At 40.4% G+C, this 21,239-nt stretch overlaps 1 protein-coding gene across 3 annotated transcripts in view; it reads right to left on the minus strand.

Annotated features, from left to right (window-relative positions):
- Lyrm4 (LYR motif containing 4) overlaps window positions 1-21,239 on the minus strand; it is an 83,907-nt gene that overhangs the window by 49,873 nt on the left and 12,795 nt on the right. Inside the window, exons 2-3 of one of the 3 annotated variants that reach the window (XR_005285807.2) lie at window positions 14,762-14,882; window positions 12,648-12,814 (exon numbers count right to left, since the gene is read on the minus strand). Coding sequence is in view for 2 of the 3 variants with exons in the window: in XM_038333517.1 (XP_038189445.1) it covers window positions 14,541-14,624; window positions 14,762-14,882 (205 nt within the window). In the remaining variant the exon portion in view is untranslated. Of the gene's footprint in view, window positions 1-12,647; window positions 12,815-14,540; window positions 14,625-14,761; window positions 14,883-21,239 lie in introns of all 3 variants that reach the window. The other 2 variants (XM_038333517.1, XM_038333516.2) reach the window with 2 other exon arrangements.

A 21,239-nucleotide genomic window follows, 5' to 3' on the forward strand; every position in this document is an offset into this window, starting at 1 on the left:
TTTCACAACAAAAACATCAAAAGTAAAGTACAGATAGTGTGCACTGAGATCTCACAATAAAGAACTTTACTACAATCAGGCAGTCTCCCTTACAAGAACTGCTTCTTTCTTCCCTCCCTCCCTCCCTCCCTCCCTCCCTCCCTCCCTCCCTCCCTCCCTCTCTCCCAACCTCTTTTCTTCCTTTCTTTCTTTTAAAGAAAAGTATTCTTTTCTTGTCCCTCTTGGAAGGTAACAGATCCTAAATACTGGTTGCTCAGATGGGACCTATAACAGTCACATATCCACAAGGTTAGAATTTTCTGTGGAGATGCTATTAAAAATACAAACACAAAAAGGATTTGTTCACAGTTCATACAGATAAATTTTATTAATGTTTCATTAAATTAACTTAAGCCTTTGGTTTTAGAAAATGGATCCTATTCTCCACAGAAAATAAAAAGAGGGTACAAAGAGCTCCAAGTTCCTGCTCCTGGGTTGAGGATGAGCACACGGGCTTGCTGGCAGATCCTGCTTTCTAATGCTCACTCATATTCTACAAACCCTTGCTGAGTACCAACGAGTGAAGCTGCACAATCAATTACCAAAAGAAAACATTTCAAGTCTTCTCAGAAACAACAATCTGACAGATGCCAATTGCAAATATTTCTTTACCAATAGAGCAGAAAAGCTCTTAATAACCTCATAACTAGTTAATTTGAATTAAATCTATTGTTTGGAGCTGTGGAATGCATTAAACCAAGTGAGTCTGAGAAAGTTTCATAGGCAGTGTGTGTGATCTTGAAAATTTTCAGATTCTAATCTTGAAAAGCAAGAGTTCTGAACCTGAGCCCATTTCTCCAAGAATCCTGAGTGAGACATGCAAAACATCACCTCTGTATACATGTGTAGCTGTTTCTGAGGAAGGTGCAACAATTTAGTCTATACAAGGGGTTGTATTAAAAAGCTGCCTCATATACTTAAAGAATATGTTTTCACACAGTCCAGTCCTTTAATAATAAACATTTATCCTATGGAAGCTATCAGGGACACATACGATTTATGCTAGTATTATAATTGGAAAAAAACCCAGAAACTAAGCAAATATTCAACATTTGGGGGACAGAGTAAACAAATCATAGGGAGCTAAAAAATAAAAAAAACTAGAAACCATTAAAAACTACGAGACAAAAGGAAATTGAGTCATATGAAAAATGTTCACCTTATATTAGATAGTGCAGCTGTGATAAAGCCAGCGTGCAGCAAACAGCGTTAGAGAAGGGAAGTAGGTCCTATTCTGTGCACGTTAGTGCTGAAAGCAGGTTCAGTGGTGTCTCAGGCAGCTCAGGAAAGCCAAGCCCCTTTGACAGACTGACCTTCAGGCCCCTGTGAAGGAGCAGTGGAATACCACAGTTCCTAGGTCAGACTTTAGAATGGGCCAGATCATGAGTCTGTTCAACCAAAAATGAGGAGTAAAACAGACTGAGAAATTCAACTGATTGTAAGTCAGGCTATTCTTGTTAAAAGTGGTAAGAGATCAAGAAACATCACCATTTTGTAGTCACTAATGTAAGAATCAACTCAGACATGGTGCATTAATGGATCTGAAAACCACTGGATAAAAAGCTGTTGGGAATTTGTTTATTAAAAATAAATGGATTATTAATTACAGAGAGAAACAGGATTTTTACAATGGAAAAATCTGGCTAAATCCATTCTTACAAATGACCAAGCCAAGTATGAATCAATAATAGTTCAAAGGATATTATAAGTTTCCTAATATAAAGCAATGGATTCCCATATTACCTATGGAGTTTTCTTGACAAGGGTCTAATTCTCAGTGTGTCACTAGAGAACAACCTGACAACTCAGATGGGAGAACATTCTGGCTTCATGTATGTGTCATGAATGTTAATAAAATTTGCAGGAGCATTCCTAAAAGACGACTGAAGAGACATGGCTGCAAATGCAGTGCTCAACTCTGCATGAACTCTCGGGGAGAGTTAGTACTGAGCCTTACGTCCTCGACAGCGGCATGGATTGATCTGTCTGATACCTGAGTGTCCTCTCTGCATGAACTCTCGGGGAGAGTCAGTACTGAGCCTTACGTCCTCGACAGCGGCATGGATTGATCTGTCTGATACCTGAGTGTCCTCTCTGCATGAACTCTCGGGGAGAGTTAGTACTGAGCCTTATGTCCTCGACAGCGGCATGGATTGATCTGTCTGATACCTGAGTGTCCTCTTGGATTTGGGGAAGCCTGTCTTAAAGGATCACAAGTCTACTCAGATGGCCCCAATTTGAACCTAGTCCTGTAAGGTCACTGACTCTGGGCAAGCCATTTAAGCAAATAGGCCCCGCATAGTTTCCTCCCCGTCTGACACTTCAGTTTCTCCCTCAGCAGAGTTTGTCACTCTCAGGGGAGATACATTTGCATTCAGGACAAGATGCTGAGCTTTGTGGAATGAACTGTGGTGCTCTGGAAAGAGCTATTTAAATTGGCATGACTGGTTCTTTAACTTCTGGCCCTTTGGCAACATGGGCTCACCTTTCTGTCCTGCTGCACAGTTCCTCCTTTCACAGGCAAAATATTCTTCAGAAAACAACTTACGACACATCAAATATTGGCAGGAATCTAAAGCCTTAATGTCTGAAGTTATCTGTACATATGATTTATTGTAGATGTTTCACTGTTATAACCTGGTAATTAGGAAATATTGATAAATGCAAACATATTATTGATGTCAATTAAAAAAAGCACAAGATTGACGAGCTTCCCAAAGTGCTCTGACAGCAGCAGTTAAAGAGTAATGCCCATCAATACACATCGAGTCACCACCAATGCAGAAAAATTAGGCTGCCAGGAAACAATGCTTTCACATTAAAAGTGAGATTATTCAAACAGATGAGCAGGGAGTCAAGAGGAAGCTCTATCAGAACTTCAACTGCAGACCTGGCATAAGAACAGACAGAAGGACCAATGGAACCAAATCAAAGACCCAGATATTAATCCACACACCTACAAACTTCTGATTTTTGACAAAGAAGCAAAAAAATACCAAATGGGTAAAGAAAGCATATTTAACAAATAGTGCTGTTATAACTGGATATCAACATGTAGAAGAATGAAAATAGATCTATATCTATCACCAAGCACAAAACTCAAGTCCAAATGGATCAAAGACCTCAACATAAAGCCAGACACACTGAACCTCATAGAAGAAAAAGTGGGAAGTACACTTGAACGCATTGGCACACAAACCAGCATACAAATCACAATCCCAGATAACACAGACAACAATGAGGACCCTAACAGAGACATATATGGATTTAATCTACATGGGAAGTAGAAAAAGACAAGATCTCCTGAGTAAATTGGGAGCATGGGGACCATGGGAGAGGGTTGAATGGGAGGGAAGAGGAATGGAAGAGAGCAGAGAAAAATGTATAGCTCAATAAAATCAATAAAAAATACAAAAAAGAATTAAATGCACACTCAACTGAAAAAAAAAAACAAAATGCAAATATGTCTAGATCACTCCTTTGAAACTGTAGTAAATCTCATGGCACCATCAGTATAGAGTGTACAATATAATGTATGAGGACAGCCAGGACAGTTTCTGTCTCAAAGAAACAAAGCCATGCAACACTAGTAAGTCAAGGTACTACTTAACTTTTATTTATTCCCCCAGCATTGGATTCAGGGCCTTTACGTAATTACACTTGCATTTCCACAATTACACTGGTACACCCCCAGCTCTAAGAAACCAAAGAAACACAAAAGCAATTCTTATTACCCGTCTACTTCTATGTAATCATGTTTCCTTTACATGTCAAAGGAAGCAAGTTCCTTGACCCAGGCAGAGGGTGCATGCCTGCATTCCTAGCACTAGGGATGTTGAGGTAGGAGGATCATAATTTGCAGCTTGCTTAGGCTACACAGTAAGATCCTGTCTCAAAAACAAGACAAACAAACCAATGTACAACACGATGCTCAGATACTACAGCCCAGCCGGTCTTCTGTATCCATGGGCTCTACAAATATTTGTACTCTACAAATATGTCTACAAATACTTCAGTCATCTGTACTGAATACTTGTCATCATTCCCTAAAAATGCAGTCCAGCAACTATTAACACAGCATCCAAAATTTATTAGGTATTTGAAATCATCTTCAGACAATTACAGATATGTACAGGTTATACTAAAATAGGAACTTGAGCACCCATAGGTTTTGGCATGCAGATAATGGTTATATTACAGCAGTCCTTTGCAGATATCAAGATACCGTACTTTGGTAAATTGCCCCCAGGGACACACCCTGATGCCTAGGAATAAATTCTGAGATGAGCATTATAGGAAAAGCAGAAGTTCATCCAGGCTTTGACAAGATATACCTTGTTGATCATATATGTCTATGAACACTAGGATGGGCAATTTTATCTGTCTGTCTCCATCCATCCATCCATCCATCCATCCATCCATCCATCCATCCATCCATCCATCCATCCATCCATCCATCCAGTCCACTGTTTGGAACAACTTCTTGCTAGGACTGTTAATGACTGCTTGTCCTGTAGCTCTACCTTCTAAACTTGTGAGTACCTTTGTTCAAATATGGGCACCCTTGTTGGGACCAATTGGAGTTCTGGCCTTCAGCTGCTCTTCCCTGCTAGAGCCTTCTAATTGGAGTGCCTTGCCTAGAGGATCAGAGGTTGGGATTTTCATCTGTTGGTCATTGACTGCTGGGTATTTAAGCCTCCATGGTGCTATTAAAGAAGGACTTTGTAACCAGTGATTGAAGGTCTGTGTGTCTGTCTGTCTCTGTGTGTGTTTCCTCAACCTCCAGTCCCTTGCCCAGAGCTCATGAACTGAATTCTAGCGCATAGAGTGCAGACTGGGGGCACGGTGTGCTACATACCCTTGTTAATTTTCAAAGCTAGCTTCCCTTACCTGCTGCTACTGTTAGCAGTTTGTATTGTGATAAGAACATTTAAAAATAAGCTAGATAATGTGTACTGAATTTCTGCCTGGCCCTTGTGATCCTCATCACCTGTTATGCTTTTATCCACATGCGATAAATATTTCATAGTAAATTGTTTTGGGACTTTAGCATTTACAGCTCCACTGAAAAGACTGAAAGGTAGTAAGACGTCATCTGCATGCTGGCAGGGCCTCTACTATGTGTGGTAGGAGACAGACCATAGCTGCTCCCGTCCTGCACATTTAGAAATCTGAAATAAAATTGGGAACATCTGCGCTGAGACTGACTTCATTAGGAGATTTTGAAAGAAGTGCAGAACTATTTCAGTTGGACGACGCTGCCATAGGCTGAGCAGTCTCTCAGCACCCCTTGAATTTCTGCAACACGGGGACACTTATGCCTGTTTAGGCCATATGAAAGTGGTTCTCACAGAAATCACCTGAATTCATAAGGCCTGAAGGTGACAACCAGGACTAAAAATTATTCCTATCCAACTATTGTTGTTTAGTATTCAGGCTTCCTGGTGGGCACCAGGCAGTGCATGAAGAAAAGCCAGCTTGTTGGAACTTAGCTGACATTACCTTTCTTTCCAGCTTCCCTGAGTGTAGAATGTGTGTGAGTGTGGTGGCGGGGCAAGGACTCTTTTTCCAGAAGATTCCTTTTTGGTAAAGGAAATGGTCACATCTCAGCCAGGGTGGGATTAAAATGGGTGTGGGTTAGTTATGGTGGCACTATTCACTAGTCAATAGCTTTGCCGTTTCCAGAGGATGTTGGTACATATTTTAGCCTGAGTTCAGTTGGTATTACTGGGAGGCCTGCTCTTTTCTGAAGGGAAACGGAAGAGCAGTGGATCTGGGATATGGGGCAGTTGGGAAGTTGGGGAGGCTGCAGTTGTGGTATATTGTATGAAAAAATAATGCATTATTATTTTTTTAAATGAGAAGGCCACCCAAAGTGTCAGGTTTCTTGAAAGCTGGCTTAACAGTGAGAATGGTAGGAATGTGTGGGTCCCTTTCTCCTAAAAATTCACCTTTCCTCTCTAAGACATGAGGATAACATGTCTTTTCCATAAAGCTTTTATGAGAACCAAGACAACGTACCCAAGTGCTGTGTGGTTCTGCACACAGAGTGGCACCAGGAAGCACCTCAACAGATCACTGACAAGGAACCTCCTTCAGCCAAAGGCCTTTGAGAGGCAGGACCAGGTGGGGCGTGGCTTTGGGTACCAAAGGGCCAGTGGGACTGCCCTTGTCTCCCTCCTCCCGCCCCTCTCCATGGATTCCTGTTCCTTTTGTTTCCTGGTTATCCATGAGTTTCCTTTTAATAAAAAAACAAAACAAAAAACAAAACAAAACAAAACAAAACAAAAAAACCTTAGTATACCCCATTCGGAGCTAGTGTGGGATTATTTGATTCGTGTTCCCCCATCTGACACGCTCTGCTTCACATCACCACAGCACCACCTTCTTTCAACATGACCCTGCCACTTTACGGATGAAGGGAAGTGGTAGACAAGCAGCTTGCACCAGATCCTGAGGCTGAGATTCTTGCCTATGAGTCTGCAATCCTCACCACAGAGTACTGCTTCCAGGATACACCTGTGCAAAGACTTCTTCATGGAACACCAGGAGACATGGCTCTGGTGACTTACACGGGAGGCAGATGGATGGACAGCGTTATAAAAATTCCCTAGTGAAATTCCCAGCCAAGTCTTCTAGATACAGCAGCAGCAGCAGCATCCATATAGAGCCCTCTCTCTGTGGAACGGTCTAAAGAACCACTGCTGCACAAGAAAGCAACCTTCTTCCAGACAGGAAAGGGAGTCTTGTTGCATGCTTGTCCATTTTGGAGGAATCTAGCATCTAAGCAACCTGAAGCAGATGAGAAGCATGTCCTTTACCGGAATGCCGAATTACGAAGCTGTCTCAGACTTCAGGCTTAACTGGAAATTCCTACAGAAAGCAGGGAGGCAGCAAATTAGTCTAAATTCTCACTGAAGAGATATTTTTATAGCTTCAGAGCAGCTATATATTGAACAAACAGGAAAAAAAAAGGAATGTTCTATATAGGTCAAGCTATAAAACTAAACAACCCTTCTTGCTGCTCTGTTTTCTTAAACTTCAATAGGGGACTGGGGACTCTTTCATTCATAAAGAAAAGCTCCATATATCCAAAAGACACAGGGTTCAGGTTGGGTGCAATTCTGGTCACTGTATATAAATTCATGTTGCATCTGTGAGGCTTTTTATTGCAGTCCAAGACAGAGTGCGGCCATCCCCTCTGCTGCTGACTGCTTTACTGTCACTTTTTAAGTGAAGATCGATACTTGGAGCTAATCTCAGTTGATCTATCTAGGCATAGGGAAAATGTTGCCAAGGTAGGCTTTTTAAAAAAAGATTTTTATTTTACATGGATGTATGTTTTCCCTGATTTATGTCTACACTGTGTGCATGCCAGGTACCCACATGGGCCAGAAGAGGGGAACGGATTCCCTGGCAATTGAGTTAACATATGTTGTGAACATCTATATGGGTGCTGGAAATGGAACTTGGGCCTTTTGCAAGAGCAGTCAATGCACTTACTGGCTGAGCCATTTCTCCAGCAACCAGGATAGGATTTTAAACTCTGCTTCTGTTGTATTGAATGAGGGAATTGAAAAAAAATCTAGATCTGAGAAGAACCCCAATGAAAAATAACTTCTACAAATTTCTGATGGACCTCATAATCCATCTCAAATCTGTTTTCATAGAGCTTATCAATTATGTGGCATGGGGCAGGTGTCCAATAAACATAAAAAGAAAGGAAATATGCATGAAAAATTGCAAAATACACAATGCTTTTGACTGAGATAGCAAGTGCGTTTAAAATAGTTGAGAAGCCAGTCAGGTTACAGGGACAGGAAGGACCAAGAAGAAATTAGTATTGCCATTCAGGAAGTGCTTGGGAAAACATTTTAATTTTTGTCTTGTCTGCAAGTCTGTACTATACTTTTAACTATTGTTTCATTTTCTGGCAAGAAAACAGTCCAGTTATATTTGCTACAGTCCTACTATGATTCTTCTGAGAAATAAAAAGAAGGCTAACAACAGAGATGCTGGCAGTTCTGGTAGCAGAAGTATTATACCAAGACAAGACTTTGAAATTTATGATGAATAAATATTGGTGTACAACTTGGCTCACCTACAGGCTAAACTCAGCAGAATTAAGTTCTTTGTGAATTATGTGCAGTGAGATCTCAGCACAGATAAGTTTACTTGAAAATGTATCAGTAGTTTCTGCAGAGACGGAGGGGACAGATATTTATGGGAATCATAAAAGCTGAGAACTCTAAGTAGCTGTAGAAATTGGAGTATAATTGTTTTGTTTTTCCCAACAAGCAAACTGAAGACTCAGAGACATAAATTCACTAGTTCATGCTTCAAATGACTTCAGGTTCCTACTCTCAAATACATGTACATAAAACATTTGATTTTCATCTTTCTAATTAAAATTAAATGGCTAGCTGAAATTTACTTTGGTCATTTTTAATTGTGAAAAAACACCTAACATAAATTTATTATCCTAATTATTTTCAAGTGTACAGTTTAATAGTGTTAATTATGTTCAGAGTTTTATCAGGAAGATCTCAGTATTTTCATCTTCTGAAATCAAAACTGTGTGCCTATGAACAACTTCTCTTTGGGCCCATGGTAACCGTTCTGTCTCTGCTTCTATGACTCTGACTAGTGCTTCACAATGCCTTCACACAGTTGTGCTTTCATGACTGGTTTACTTCACAAGGCAACCCATCCTCAGGTGTAGCTGTGTTTAGTAGGGATGACTCAGTCCACTGTAGGTACAGGCCGCATATCTACCCATCTGTCAATAGACATTTTCGTTACCTTTTGACTTTTGTAGACAGTGTACAATTCTTTTACTATATGTTACAATTATCCCTAATGTACGAATCAACCTTCCTTTAGTCCACCAAAACCACAGATAAGTACCCTTTTGAAATTCTCCAAATATTACAATGGTACTTAAGCTAAATGCATGCATGTGAAAGACACAGGCTGCACTCTTTTCTCCTGCCATTATATTCTCCTAAAATAATCCTGCCATTTTCACAGGTGTTCTGTAAGGATGGGAATTATTAGGTAGATTTCACCTTTATTCTTGCTTTCCTCACCACCCAGGGTACTGGTGCAGACAGGGACAGATGCTGTCTCAGGTAACGGCTGCTCAGTTCACAGTAGCACACTCAGCTCCTGGGGAGCATTGCTCTTGAATGGTCTTTAGAAATAGCAGCAAAGCAGCAAACATGTATGGTTTGAAATTCATTTACTACCACTCAAAATACTCATAAATTGAGCAACTTAATTTGTTTTTAGTGGCCTATAGAAATAATTAAGTGCATACTAAGAAACACTGAAAATTCTTCACCTTGTATGCATATGTGCTCAGAGTAACTAAATTCCAGCCCCCTGTATCTTTAATGGAGCACATCTGTCTGCACTTAATGACTTCTACAATAGGTTTGAAATGCTAACCCTTCTACTGTCTGAATTGCATAGTTAAAGAAAACAAGTTTAAGAAGAAACACTGGAGCAGAAAGTAATGACTACTAGAAAGCTGATGCTAAGATTGTTATCATGACATTATGTGGACATAAAGTGAACATTTCCAGTTGTATGCAATAGTACTAATGTATTCCTTCATACTAATACTTGGCTATTAAGAGAAACTCTTTTTCTGGTGGCTGTCTTTCCTCACTGTCCTTGATAGGTTACCAAGTACTTTTTGACACCTTTTAGTGCTAATTTCAGCAGTGCTGAAGCTAGTGGCCAGAAACATCTCCATACCTAACATTTTTCTTCCCTACAAATCACAGACTCATCTAGTTCACCACATTACATGAAAGATCTGTGAAAGACTTGTTACCAAGCCTTTCTGCTCTGGGAGAACCCAGAACTGGAGAGTCTTTTCACTCTAATGACCCCTGTTGGCATGACATACACATATCATATGTACGCACTCATAAGTGGCTTTTAGACATGAAGCAAAGAAACCAGCCTATGATTCACAATCCCAGAGAACCTAGACAACAATGGGGACTCTAAGAGAGACATACATAGATCTAATCTATGTGAGAAGTAGAAAAAGACAAGATCTCCTGAGTAAATTGGGAGCATAGGGACCATGGGAGAGCGTAGAAGGGAAGGGGAAAGGAAGAGAGGGGAACAGAGAAAAATGTATATCTCAATAAAAATCAATAAAAAAAATTTTAAAAAAGAAAAAAAGACTCAAGCTTGGCTTTCACTAGTTTTCATGCAGAAGTGTTAAAATTCTTAGGATTGAAATGAAAATCCCTGAAACCATGGGATGATTTTTTTTTAGATGAATTCATTTTTTCAAGTTTCAAGCAGTGGTACCATCAGTCAAGACATGGCTGGAAATTCCTGAAATCATGATCATATGCATGCATATAATACAGACCCCTAAGCCTGGCTGACTGTTCATCCTGGTGTCCATTCCCAACAGTCTCTTACTCTGTTTTGCTCACAGGCATGTGGTGATCAAGCCAGATATAGAACAAGGTCAAACTTTAATTCACAATACTTAAAAAACTATTTCCTCTTTGATGAACACATGATCTTCATGAATGTCACTGGAAAGAAGGCCCCAAGTGTTAGAGACGCTGGTGGTATTTTGCCACCCAGAGTAGCAAAGGCTAGTACAAGGCAAGTAATAACCTACAACAAGGTATTCCACATTATGTTCCCTTAACAAAAAGAGGGGCAGGTAGGTGTGGTGGCACACACCTATAATTCTAACATCTGGGCTATATAGTGAGATGCTGTCTAAAAAATGAACAACAAAAGCAAGAAAATCCACCATCGAGTGTGGCAAACTGCAGACTGCCATCGATGAGGATGATTAAGTGATAGCAATGGTAGTTAATGCCTTATAAGTAGTACCAGAAGGAATTCTGGAATTTCCTTAGCAGGGAAAAACCCACGACAGAATCTGGCTGACTTTCTTGCTGCTTGCCTAAGGTAGAAAGATGGGCAATTCTTTGCTGTCCAGCTGCCTGTGAGCTCCTCACCCAGGCGGATCCACAGTACATCTTCCTGGCTCTATCTGGTGCATACCCTAAATCTTACCCAACCTTTCTGACCCTCCCTGAAGAATACACAGGGAAGGCAGATTTATGAGGACTACTCCAGAACTTACTGCTTGGGCCAGCGTGTCTTCCCAGAACCATCTCATATGGATAGAATGGTAGTTTAGCAGAAGGTGGAGGAATATATTTGCTGGCTCTGATATACAGTATGGTGCATACAGCTAAGAGATTTGAGACTAGCACACCAGAGTGCAATTTTCAGAAAGAAAGTTGGCCTAAGGATGCCAAGGGAAAAACAAGTGCATGTGGGGTCATAATTATAAAAAAGAAGCAAGAGGCTGACTTGTTCACTGCGAAAGAAAAACAATCTGCTTCTTCCCAAAATGAGAATAATCATTACAGCTGTGTGAAGGTTAAGAAATGCTGGTGCCACTTTGAATCCCTCAATGTTGTCACAATGAATATTCAATATCCTGCACATGAAGACTATGGAGAAAGAGAGAATGACCTGAATAGGGGCTGAGCTAGGTAAGTGATATGCTTACCATTCTAGGAACAAAAAGGCAGCATGACTTTTATCTATTAGTTTCTACTGACTCAAGAGCTAATAATGTCCTTGAACTTCTGACTTTGCTAAAGACTGAGGAGCTCTGAGCCTATGTGTGGCCTTTTGTCCTTGGAAAAAGAATTCAACTTTCCTGAAACCTTGGTTTTTGTTTGGAGAGTTCTTTAAACATTGCAAAATCTTACTTGGTGTCTGGTGGCCTCATAATATCCAGTATGACTGAAGTGACAGAGGAAGCTGTCCTGAGAAGGGTGATCAAGTAAAGTAGCAAGCTACATTATATGAGGTGGGGGGATTTCACCTGGGGTGTTGCCTTTAGAATCAGTGTATATGGCAGCTGGGCTGGTGTTCATGGCTTCTGGTTCGGAGAACTGAGAGAAATTACGACGGAATTGGTATACAACCTGGGGTACCTGAGGTCTACCAGCTCCAGGAGGAGGGACTGATAGGAAAGATCACAGTTCATGGTTGTGATAGTTCAAGGTCCTCATGAAATCTCCCCCATCGTTTCACAGTTTAGGCTTTCTAAGAGTAAGTTCTAGGTGTCTTGGGTTCTGAGTTGAAAACATGACAATTTTTGTAGCATAGATACTTTGCCTGAGGTGATCTTGGGACAAACTGCATATTTTCATTTTGTTCAGAAACCCTGGGAGTCAGTTGTATGTGAGCCTGTTCTTTACATGGTAGATAAGAATGGAAATACTTATCATGCACTAATATCATTTCAGGGGCTTTTCATATATTACCTTATGTGATGCTTGCCACAACTCCACTATCCTCATGTGTACTTTGCACCGGGCACTGAGGGTTAAGTCTCACACCTGGTAGGCCAAATCTGGACCTAGTGCAGACAGGCTCTTGTGAAGGCAGTGACTGTGACCCAGTGCAGATGCTGCCTTCATGGCGTGGGACAAAACAGATGAGGCTCTGGTACCAGTATGTAAGGTGCTGATGAGTGCTGTGAGGAATAAGGGGCAGACAGCTGCTTTAAACAGTGTGGCCAAAGAGGAAAAACGTACCTTAGGAGTCTGGCTGGATTCCTCTGGGTGAGGGGATGAGAGCAGTGAAGGGCCTGAGGACCTCTTGAGAATTTCATGTTTTATTGTCAAGGTGCTTCTTTGAAGCCTCTGGGGGCATTCAGCAGGACAGTGACTCAGTCCAATACTTTCTTTGGATAAAGATCACTCTAGTGTGTGAACAGAACCCAGAGACACACTGAGGAAAGTGACAGCAATGACAATGGCTAATGCACAGAGGTAAGACAATCTAGTTTCCTCTCTTACTCACCATTCATTTCTCCTGTTTTTGCAGCCTGTTTTCAGTGTATATTCACTGGGAATGTTGGCTGAAGGCCACATTCTGTCTAGTCTTTTTCTTTTTCTGTTTGTTTTCTTTTGGTAGTTTTGGGGCTAGAACTAATGAGCTTTGCACAGAGTTGTCAAGTGTTCTACCATTAAAGCCATGACTCCAACCCTGACTTCTGAGAGTAGTTTTAGTATTTCAAACCTTCTATGGTATAATACTCTTGCACCCTATAAAGATTTGTCACTTGTATTGGTTTAATAAAACACTGATTGGCCAGTAACCAGGCAGGAAGTGACCAGACTAGGAGAACTTTGGGAAGAGGAAAGGCTCAGTCTGCAGTCACTAGTCAGATATAGAGGAAGCAAGATGAGAATGCCTCATTGATAAAAAGTACCAAGCCACGTGCTAACACAGACAAGAATAATGGGTTAAGTTGTTAAGAGTTAGTTAATAATAAACCTAAGCTAATAGGCCAAACAGTTTATAATTAATGTAATCCTGTGTGTGCTTATTTTGGACTGAATAGCTACGGGACCGGGTTGGACAGAAACTCCATCTACACAAACCAGGAGGTAATACAGACAAAAACTGGACGTGAGAAATGGTGGCAGAGAATACTTATAAGTTCCCTTTCCAATGCCGTTTGTGTTCTTAACATGCTTGCTAATTTTCTACACAGAGAAAGCGCTGAAGAACCAAATCATTGTGCATTTATGTAATATATAGACTCAAGCTGCTTATCTTCCTAAGTTCTACTGCTAGAGGATCCCATGAAATGATCAAATCACCAGAGACTTTAGCTGATGATCATTTCCTAGGCATGTCCAAATGTGGCTTTATTATTCTCTGATAAAACAAGTGTGGGACTCAGGATTATCAGAGTCTGATGCTACTTTTGAAGAGAGTGCTCCATTATGTAGTCAAAAGAAAGATTTAATCTTGACATAAAATGTAAATTTCATTTTTTAATATCTTTTTTTTTTTTGTTTAACTTCTACTTTGAGACAATTGTGAAAAGAGCCAGGGAAAGACTGAATCAGAGGCAATGTCAGCCAAGCAGGCATCTCCTAAGTGGGGGACCCACAAATCCTGCTCCAGAACACAACAGAACTTTGGAAATGTACCCCCCTCCACACTTCATGAATATATTTCTTTTATGAGAGAAAACAGGTAAAAAGAGAAATTGAGCTGTGCCAATTTGAAGAAAAGTGAAATGGGAAGTTTAGGGCAGAAAGTCAATCAATAGAAGACTACATCAGTCTTTGACACTTGAATTACTTCAGAAGACAGGCATTTCACACGACCATGCTGCCACAAGTACGAGACTTGCCTTACAAAGCTCTAGAAAAACAAGGCTGAGTCAGAGTGACTCCTGGCGCTGATGCAGAATGAAATCAGAAACCTCTTGGGGCCCGTGTAGGTTAGCATGTAAGCAGATGTTCTCTGTACCCTGCACCTGCAAACACACCTCCCATGGTAACATAACTCATGCTTATAAACCATTCTATTCATAGCCATGTAGAGTACATCCTAAAAATACTTGGATTAAAAAGCAGTTTTTCCCAGTTTCTCAAACTAAAGGCATCAACTTTAGCAAAACATGAGACCTCAGTTTCCCAGAAGAAGCAGGTCCTGGTATGTTCCTGTAGGATGTCCCTTAATCTGGTGACAGGATAGTTCATCTTGCATGTCTGCATTAGGAAAGAGGACAGTGCCTCACCATCCTGAGTGTAAATCACAAACACCAAAGCAGTGATAGCCAATCAAGGAAAGAATGTCACAGCTGAAGATGCATGATGAAAAGCAGTCTGTCACTGGACAATCTTACCTGTCTGCGGATTATTTCAAGGTCCCTTTTGGCTTTATTCACCAGGGTTTGAATTTCTACAGGATCCTTTACACTCTTATTTTCTCGGAAGGCATCTCTTATCCTCCTGATAGCATACATTCTAATGAATTCAGAGAAAAAAAAAAGAAAAAGAAAAGATGTTAATAGGTATGAGGTTCTGCTTTTAAATGAATTTAAAGAATTTTTTCTCTAGAATTAACTGTTAAATATTCTCCTACAGATAACCCAGTTTGATCTTTGCTTGTCTGTTCTAGGATGGCTAAGCAAACAACTTCAGGAAAGTAGTCTTTCCCAAACAAGCCACATACAGATGGCAAACTTGCTAAAATGCTCCTTAGATCACAGGCTCTTTGGAGTTATGCATGTCTGGCTTTCCTCTATTTACATGGATAATTGATGCTTTACTGTACAGACACTAATCAGGAATTCTGAGGACAAATGATGCATTTCATATGCATTGACAAGGACAGTGATCAGCCTTCTAATTCCTGCCCATTAGATGACAGCTGGGTAAGCAGGCCCACGGGCATCTCCAATGTACTTTTATGACACAGTGTCTCTCTGTTCCTCAGCACAACAACTTTCTCCTCTAAAGCACCTTCTTTTTTATGTTGATAGAAATCAAAAAGGCATAAAATTTTAATTCTACATGTAGGCCAGTTGGCGTAGAACTTGCAATTCTTCTAGCTTAGCCTCCGCAGTGTTGAGATTAAAAGCACGCATCAACATTCTTTGCTTAATTCTAATATATTTTTGGGAGGGTTTAAGACAAGGCTTCTCTATGTAGTCCTGGCTGTCCTAGAACTCACTCTGTAGACCAGGCTGGCCTCAAACTCAGAGATCTGCCTGCCTCTGCCTCCCAAGTGCTGGGATTAAAAGTGTGTGCCGCCACTGCCCAACTTAATTCTAATATTTCAATGTACATGCAAAACTGGTTATGTAACAGGACCTGATTTCCAGGTGTCATGTTTTTCTTGTGGCTGCTGCTTGACTGCTGAGTTCTGCCCACATCCCTCATCCACAGCTTTAATTCAGGATTTATCAGAACTTTTGTGAGAACACCACAGCCTATGAGAGTCACCGATACCTTGATTATTGTTTTCCTTTAAGAATGGGTAACTGGTTCAGAACACCTAAAAGAGTACCGCACAGAATGGAAATAAATGCAAAGTTCCCCCTCCCCCACCAAAGTTTAAGAAAACAAGAGAGTTGTTCAAGGTGCTCTACAATTTATACCAATTAAGCTCAAGGTTGAATTTAGAATATTTTGCTCTACACTTTTTTTTTTTTAAAAAAAATCTCCTCAGCTTTCCAAAGGCCTTAAATAAGGAAATTCAGCTCTATATCTCAGAATTTAATATGCCAAAGTCAGCTGGTGAGATTGCTCAGTAGGTAAGGGTATTTGCTATTCATGCCTGCCAGTCTGAATTGGATCCTTGGAATTCACATAAAAGTGGAAAGAGAGAATCAATCCCACAATATTGCCCCTGACCTCCATACAGGAACTGTGAGCCACCTTCCTTAATACCACACACACACACACACACACACACACACACACACACACACACACACACACACACACACACAGAGTAAAAAAAAGAAATCTCTGTTCAACACCTATACACACCTTTGAAATGACAATATGATGGTGCCCTTCTCTTTTTCCTTTCTAAGAAAAGATACTCACTGGCTCAGAACCACAAGATGCTTTTGCATAGGTAATTTCTTTCCCAGTTATGTGCATATATTTCAAACGATCAGTTTGTGGAAGGTCAACACAATCTAGATAATCTCTCATGTCGTGGGAAAACTATCCACCAGTTATTTTAACCCTGCCTCACTCTGGTTTTACTCTCCTTCCTCTCTCCTTCCTTTTCATTTATGTATTTTTACTAGGTAAAAGCACAAGTTTTAGATGGGTGTGGTGATGCATACCTTTAATACCAGCACTCAGGACACTAAGGCCAAAGTAAGTTAGTAAAGCATACATTAAAAAAAAAGCCCTGAGAATAAGGCAAAGGTACACAACATGAATACTGAGGATGAACAAACCAAACTGTTTAGGAAATTAAAACTATAACGAAAGGAAATGTCCCAGAGTTGAGTGTAAAACCCTGAAAAGAATCATCAAGATTAAAACAATACTAAGATATTTACTTCAACTGCCAAGTCCAAGGTTAGAAAAGACAATACTTTTAAAGGAGCAAGAACTCAAAATAGAAGATAGTGAATGGGACAGATGTGAAATTTTAATATCCAAAGAGAAAGGCTGCTCCTCACGTGTGACACTCCAGAAGGATAAAGCATTAATGTTCAGCATACAGTACCATGACGTATACAGCACCTGATATCCCTTTTCTAATTTAAGTCCCACATACTGTGACTCAGAGAGATTGGGTCCAGTGTGTGGCAGCACTGGGCTCTGAACTCAGGTGATTATCTTTCAATTCTAAGTCATTCCAGCCAAGGTTAATAAACTATCCAGTATTTGATAAGTGCCTGGCTAAGCCAAAACAAACTGACACTCATTTGAAAGGTGTAATAGAAACATCTCTGGCAAGGAAGAGCTTAAAAAGGTCTTCTTCACTCTCAACACCATCAAGTGCTCCTACAAGCCGTTCAAGTGTGGAGCCTGCCCTACAAAGACAAGTGGCTCAGCGGGAAAGAGCTGTTGATATAAGCACCACAAGTGAAACAACTGGGTTTAATTGTTTCAAAAGGAAGCAATGACAGCGGAAGGGTTGTAGAGTGAGGTAGCTAAATTACCACGAGAAAATACACTTTAGGGACCAATGTCAAGTTTCTGAGTTCTGGGGTAGCTATGAATAAAACCTACTATACTTCTCGGTTCAGAATTCTCTCATTGTCTTCCACTATCTGGAGATCAGGGTCAAATGGTTTAATCAAAGACTCTGGATCATCTTCCATTCCTTCTAGCACGTTCTATATGGGCCAATCACCAGTCATGTGGGAAAACATGCCTTTTCCTCAGTTCTCTGCTTGAGGCTAGCTAGTTCTGTGTACGTGAAGTGTTCGTTTGCCAGAGATTTTGAGCAAACTCAATTCATTTATAAAGACCTAAGTCCGTTACAAACAAATATGACATAGGAGTAATATCCTGCACTTGAATAAATTTCAAATATTAAGCCAAGCAAAAAGACAACAGTAAAGACCATGGTAAAGCAATGAGTAAGAAGCATGAAACAAAGCTTTATAGGAGGGTACACAGAGACTGAATCTAGAAAGATAAAGCTGTATGAATGGCCCGCCCTAGGCCTCATCCAAGAAATACATACTCAAAACACTGCTTTTCTGTTCTTCACTTAACATATTTAGCAAAGTCAAGGAACCAGTCACCTTGCCGGTGGGAATACGAACTGATACTGCAGCACAATAATGGATAATTAACTCCTCAAGCTTAGCCTGTGAAACCCACCTTTGCTGACCTAGCCCTTGCAAGTAACCTGGAAGAAGTTATATGCATAATGTTCATTATAGATATATTTCATTAAAAGTAGAAAAAAATTACATGTTCAACACTGGAGAAGTGGCTACATAAACTAAGACACTTTGCTTTTGAGAGAAACATTTTCAAAAAAAAGTCACAGATCTAAATGTGTGAAGTGAAAACTTGTTCCTTTTTATTTTGGCCCTTTAGGCAACAGACTTTCTTTCTTCCTTCCTCTTTTTTTTTTTTTTTTTTTTTTTTTGGACAGGATTTCTCTGTGTATACCTGGCTGTCCTGGAACTCACTCTGTAGACCAAGCTGGCCTTGAGCTTACAGAGATTGTCTGCCTTTGCCTCCCTGAGGTAATCGATTTTATATGCAATCAGTGATCAGTTTCGAACATATCTTCCCAGAAATCCAAGATCCTGGAGACACTACTAACATTGGGGCAACAAGTACTGTGTCCAGTCCGGCAGTCTCCAGAGCTCAGGTGGAGATACAGGCTGGTGGTATGTCTAATTTACTGACACGAAGTGTGAGGTAACCGAAGGCCAGAAGAACTTTCCCAGTGAAAACAGTACATGTCAAAGAGAAGCTGGCCTTGGCTGGAGCCCTGGAGATGTCCTACCATTACAGAAGAGTAGACATGGGAGAATCCATAAAGAGAATGGGAGAAAGAGGGCTCAGAAGAAAGGTGGAAAGTGAGGAGATGCACATGAGACAAGGCAATCTTTCCAGAGAGTGGATGAGACCATCTGTGGAGATTCCAACAGTGGCATCCATAGGAGCAACACATCCATCACAATCTAGTAAATAGTATGCTCAAAGTCTAGGTGAGTGTCCCCATTGTCCTGGCATTGAAAGGGTTGCAGGGTACAAACTGGGTGTCTGTTCTCTCAGCTCTTGAATACTGAGGGTGGGGCTGTGCTCAGTGGCAGGTCACATGCTTAGCATTTATAGGGTCCTGGGTTCACTACTGAGCACCCATCTAATTATCTTTATGGAGATGAAGGGCTCTCAATTTTATATGTAAGGGTTATACAAAGACACACAAATACCTGGATTTAAACACAAAATCTAGTAGCCATTGGATTGCTTTAATTTTGCCTATCCTCTAAAAAAAGGAATCTCTAGAGTTTTATTCATTTCCAAGATCTATCAACTTACAAATACCATTGGCTGTTAGACAAGATGGTATACACCTATAATCCCTGTACTTGGGAAGCTGAGGGAGGAAAACACACATCTCAAGACCAGCCTAGCCTACAGCTAGACCTTCTGTGAAATAACCAAACCAAACCAACCAAACCATACCAAACCAAATTGACCTCTTCATCTCTTGAAGATGGGTAGGACATACTAACATGTACCACGCATGGAGATTGCTATTTTGACCTGGATACTATACTGTCATTTAACTGTTTGTTTGCTTACTGATAACATAAATAACTATGTGTTTCTTGGAAGTGGATCAAAAAATGTTCCATATATTATATTATTTCCATACATATATTTTTTTTGAGATAGGGTTTTTCTGTGTAGCTCTGGCTGTTCTGGAACTCACTCTGTAGATCAAGTTTATCTCAAGCTTCCATAGATGCACCTGTCTCTGTCTCCCTGGGATTAAAGGTATGTCCCACCACCACCAGACTTATATCCATAATTTATATATGAAACATCTAGTATGTGCTTTAGGTCAAGGTCTAATCTCACTTCTTAAGACGTAAAGATATCCAAGTAAGTATTTGCATTTGAATTTTTTATTTGAAAATTTTATTACTGAGCTGGAATGTAGATCAGCTCATAAAATGCTAGCTAAGCATGCATGAAGCCCTGGGCTTGACCCCAGCCACATAAACTAGTGGTGGTGTTGCACACCTACAATGGCAGCACTTGGGAAGTAGAGGCAGGAGGAGGAGAAAAAGGGCATCATCTTTTGCTACATAGCAAATCTGATGCCAGCATAGGCTACAAGAGACCCTTTCTTAAAGACAAAACACAAGACAAAAACAAAAAACACCCCCACCTCCTATCCCCGAATTACTATTTCCTCCCACTCATAGCAACAGTAAGTAACACTGAATGGCATTTGGTAGTTATCTACCAAAGCACACACAAAAATGTGTATGGTAGATCAAAAAAAAAAAAAAAAAAAAAAAAAAACCAAAAAAAAAAAAAAAACCATGCAGTCTAGAACTCTGATTAACATAGACTTAAATCTCCTTATTCTGCTACAGGATTGACATTCTTTATCCAATGGGAAAAGAGCCTCTCTCTTTTTAGAACTCATCATTTTTAAAGGGGCCTGGCCATAGCCAGTTATCACAGTGACCTCCCAGTTCTGCTCACTTGGGCTGCTCACTTCTTGGAAAGTATCTTAGGATAAGGGTGACTTGATTTTCAGATCGTAACACTTACTGGATACTGAAAAACATGCTTTGTTTAGGGAAGAGACATAGAAGAAGCAATGAAGTTATAATGAAGGCAGCCAGTGTGAAGTGTGAAGTGCGAAGACGAGCAGGGGAAGAATTTATTGAAAACCTTCCAGGACCGGTCCTAAGGGCTTTCTCTCAGGGTTCCAAAAGAGAAGCCACAATAAGCATAGGAACTACTGTCTGACTGCTATAGGAAAAGAATCTTCTCTCACACATTCTTTTTATTCATGTGTTCTTTATTCCTCTCTAATTGTTTATAATTTCTTTGCTCTAATTCTGACTCAATTTTAATTCCAATTCTCTCTTCCAATTACTCTACATTCTTTCTTCTTCTCCTGCTCCATCTGATTTCTTCTCAATCTATTTCTTCTGGCACAACACATTCCCAAGATTATGCATCCATCCATTAGTAATCTGTTAGTAATACTAAAAACCTACAAGAAAAAATTCTCAGGGACTCAGGCTATTCTTTGAAGATCTGTAGCGAAACTTATCAGTAGTTTGTAGCTGACCACAGCTGCAGGTGTGAGGAGGTCCCAGCCGTCCTTTAAAGGGGCTGCTACAGGTTACA

The sequence above is a fragment of the Arvicola amphibius genome, chromosome 6 (assembly GCF_903992535.2).
Source record: "Arvicola amphibius chromosome 6, mArvAmp1.2, whole genome shotgun sequence".
In the NCBI taxonomy this organism is placed as follows: domain Eukaryota; kingdom Metazoa; phylum Chordata; class Mammalia; order Rodentia; family Cricetidae; genus Arvicola; species Arvicola amphibius.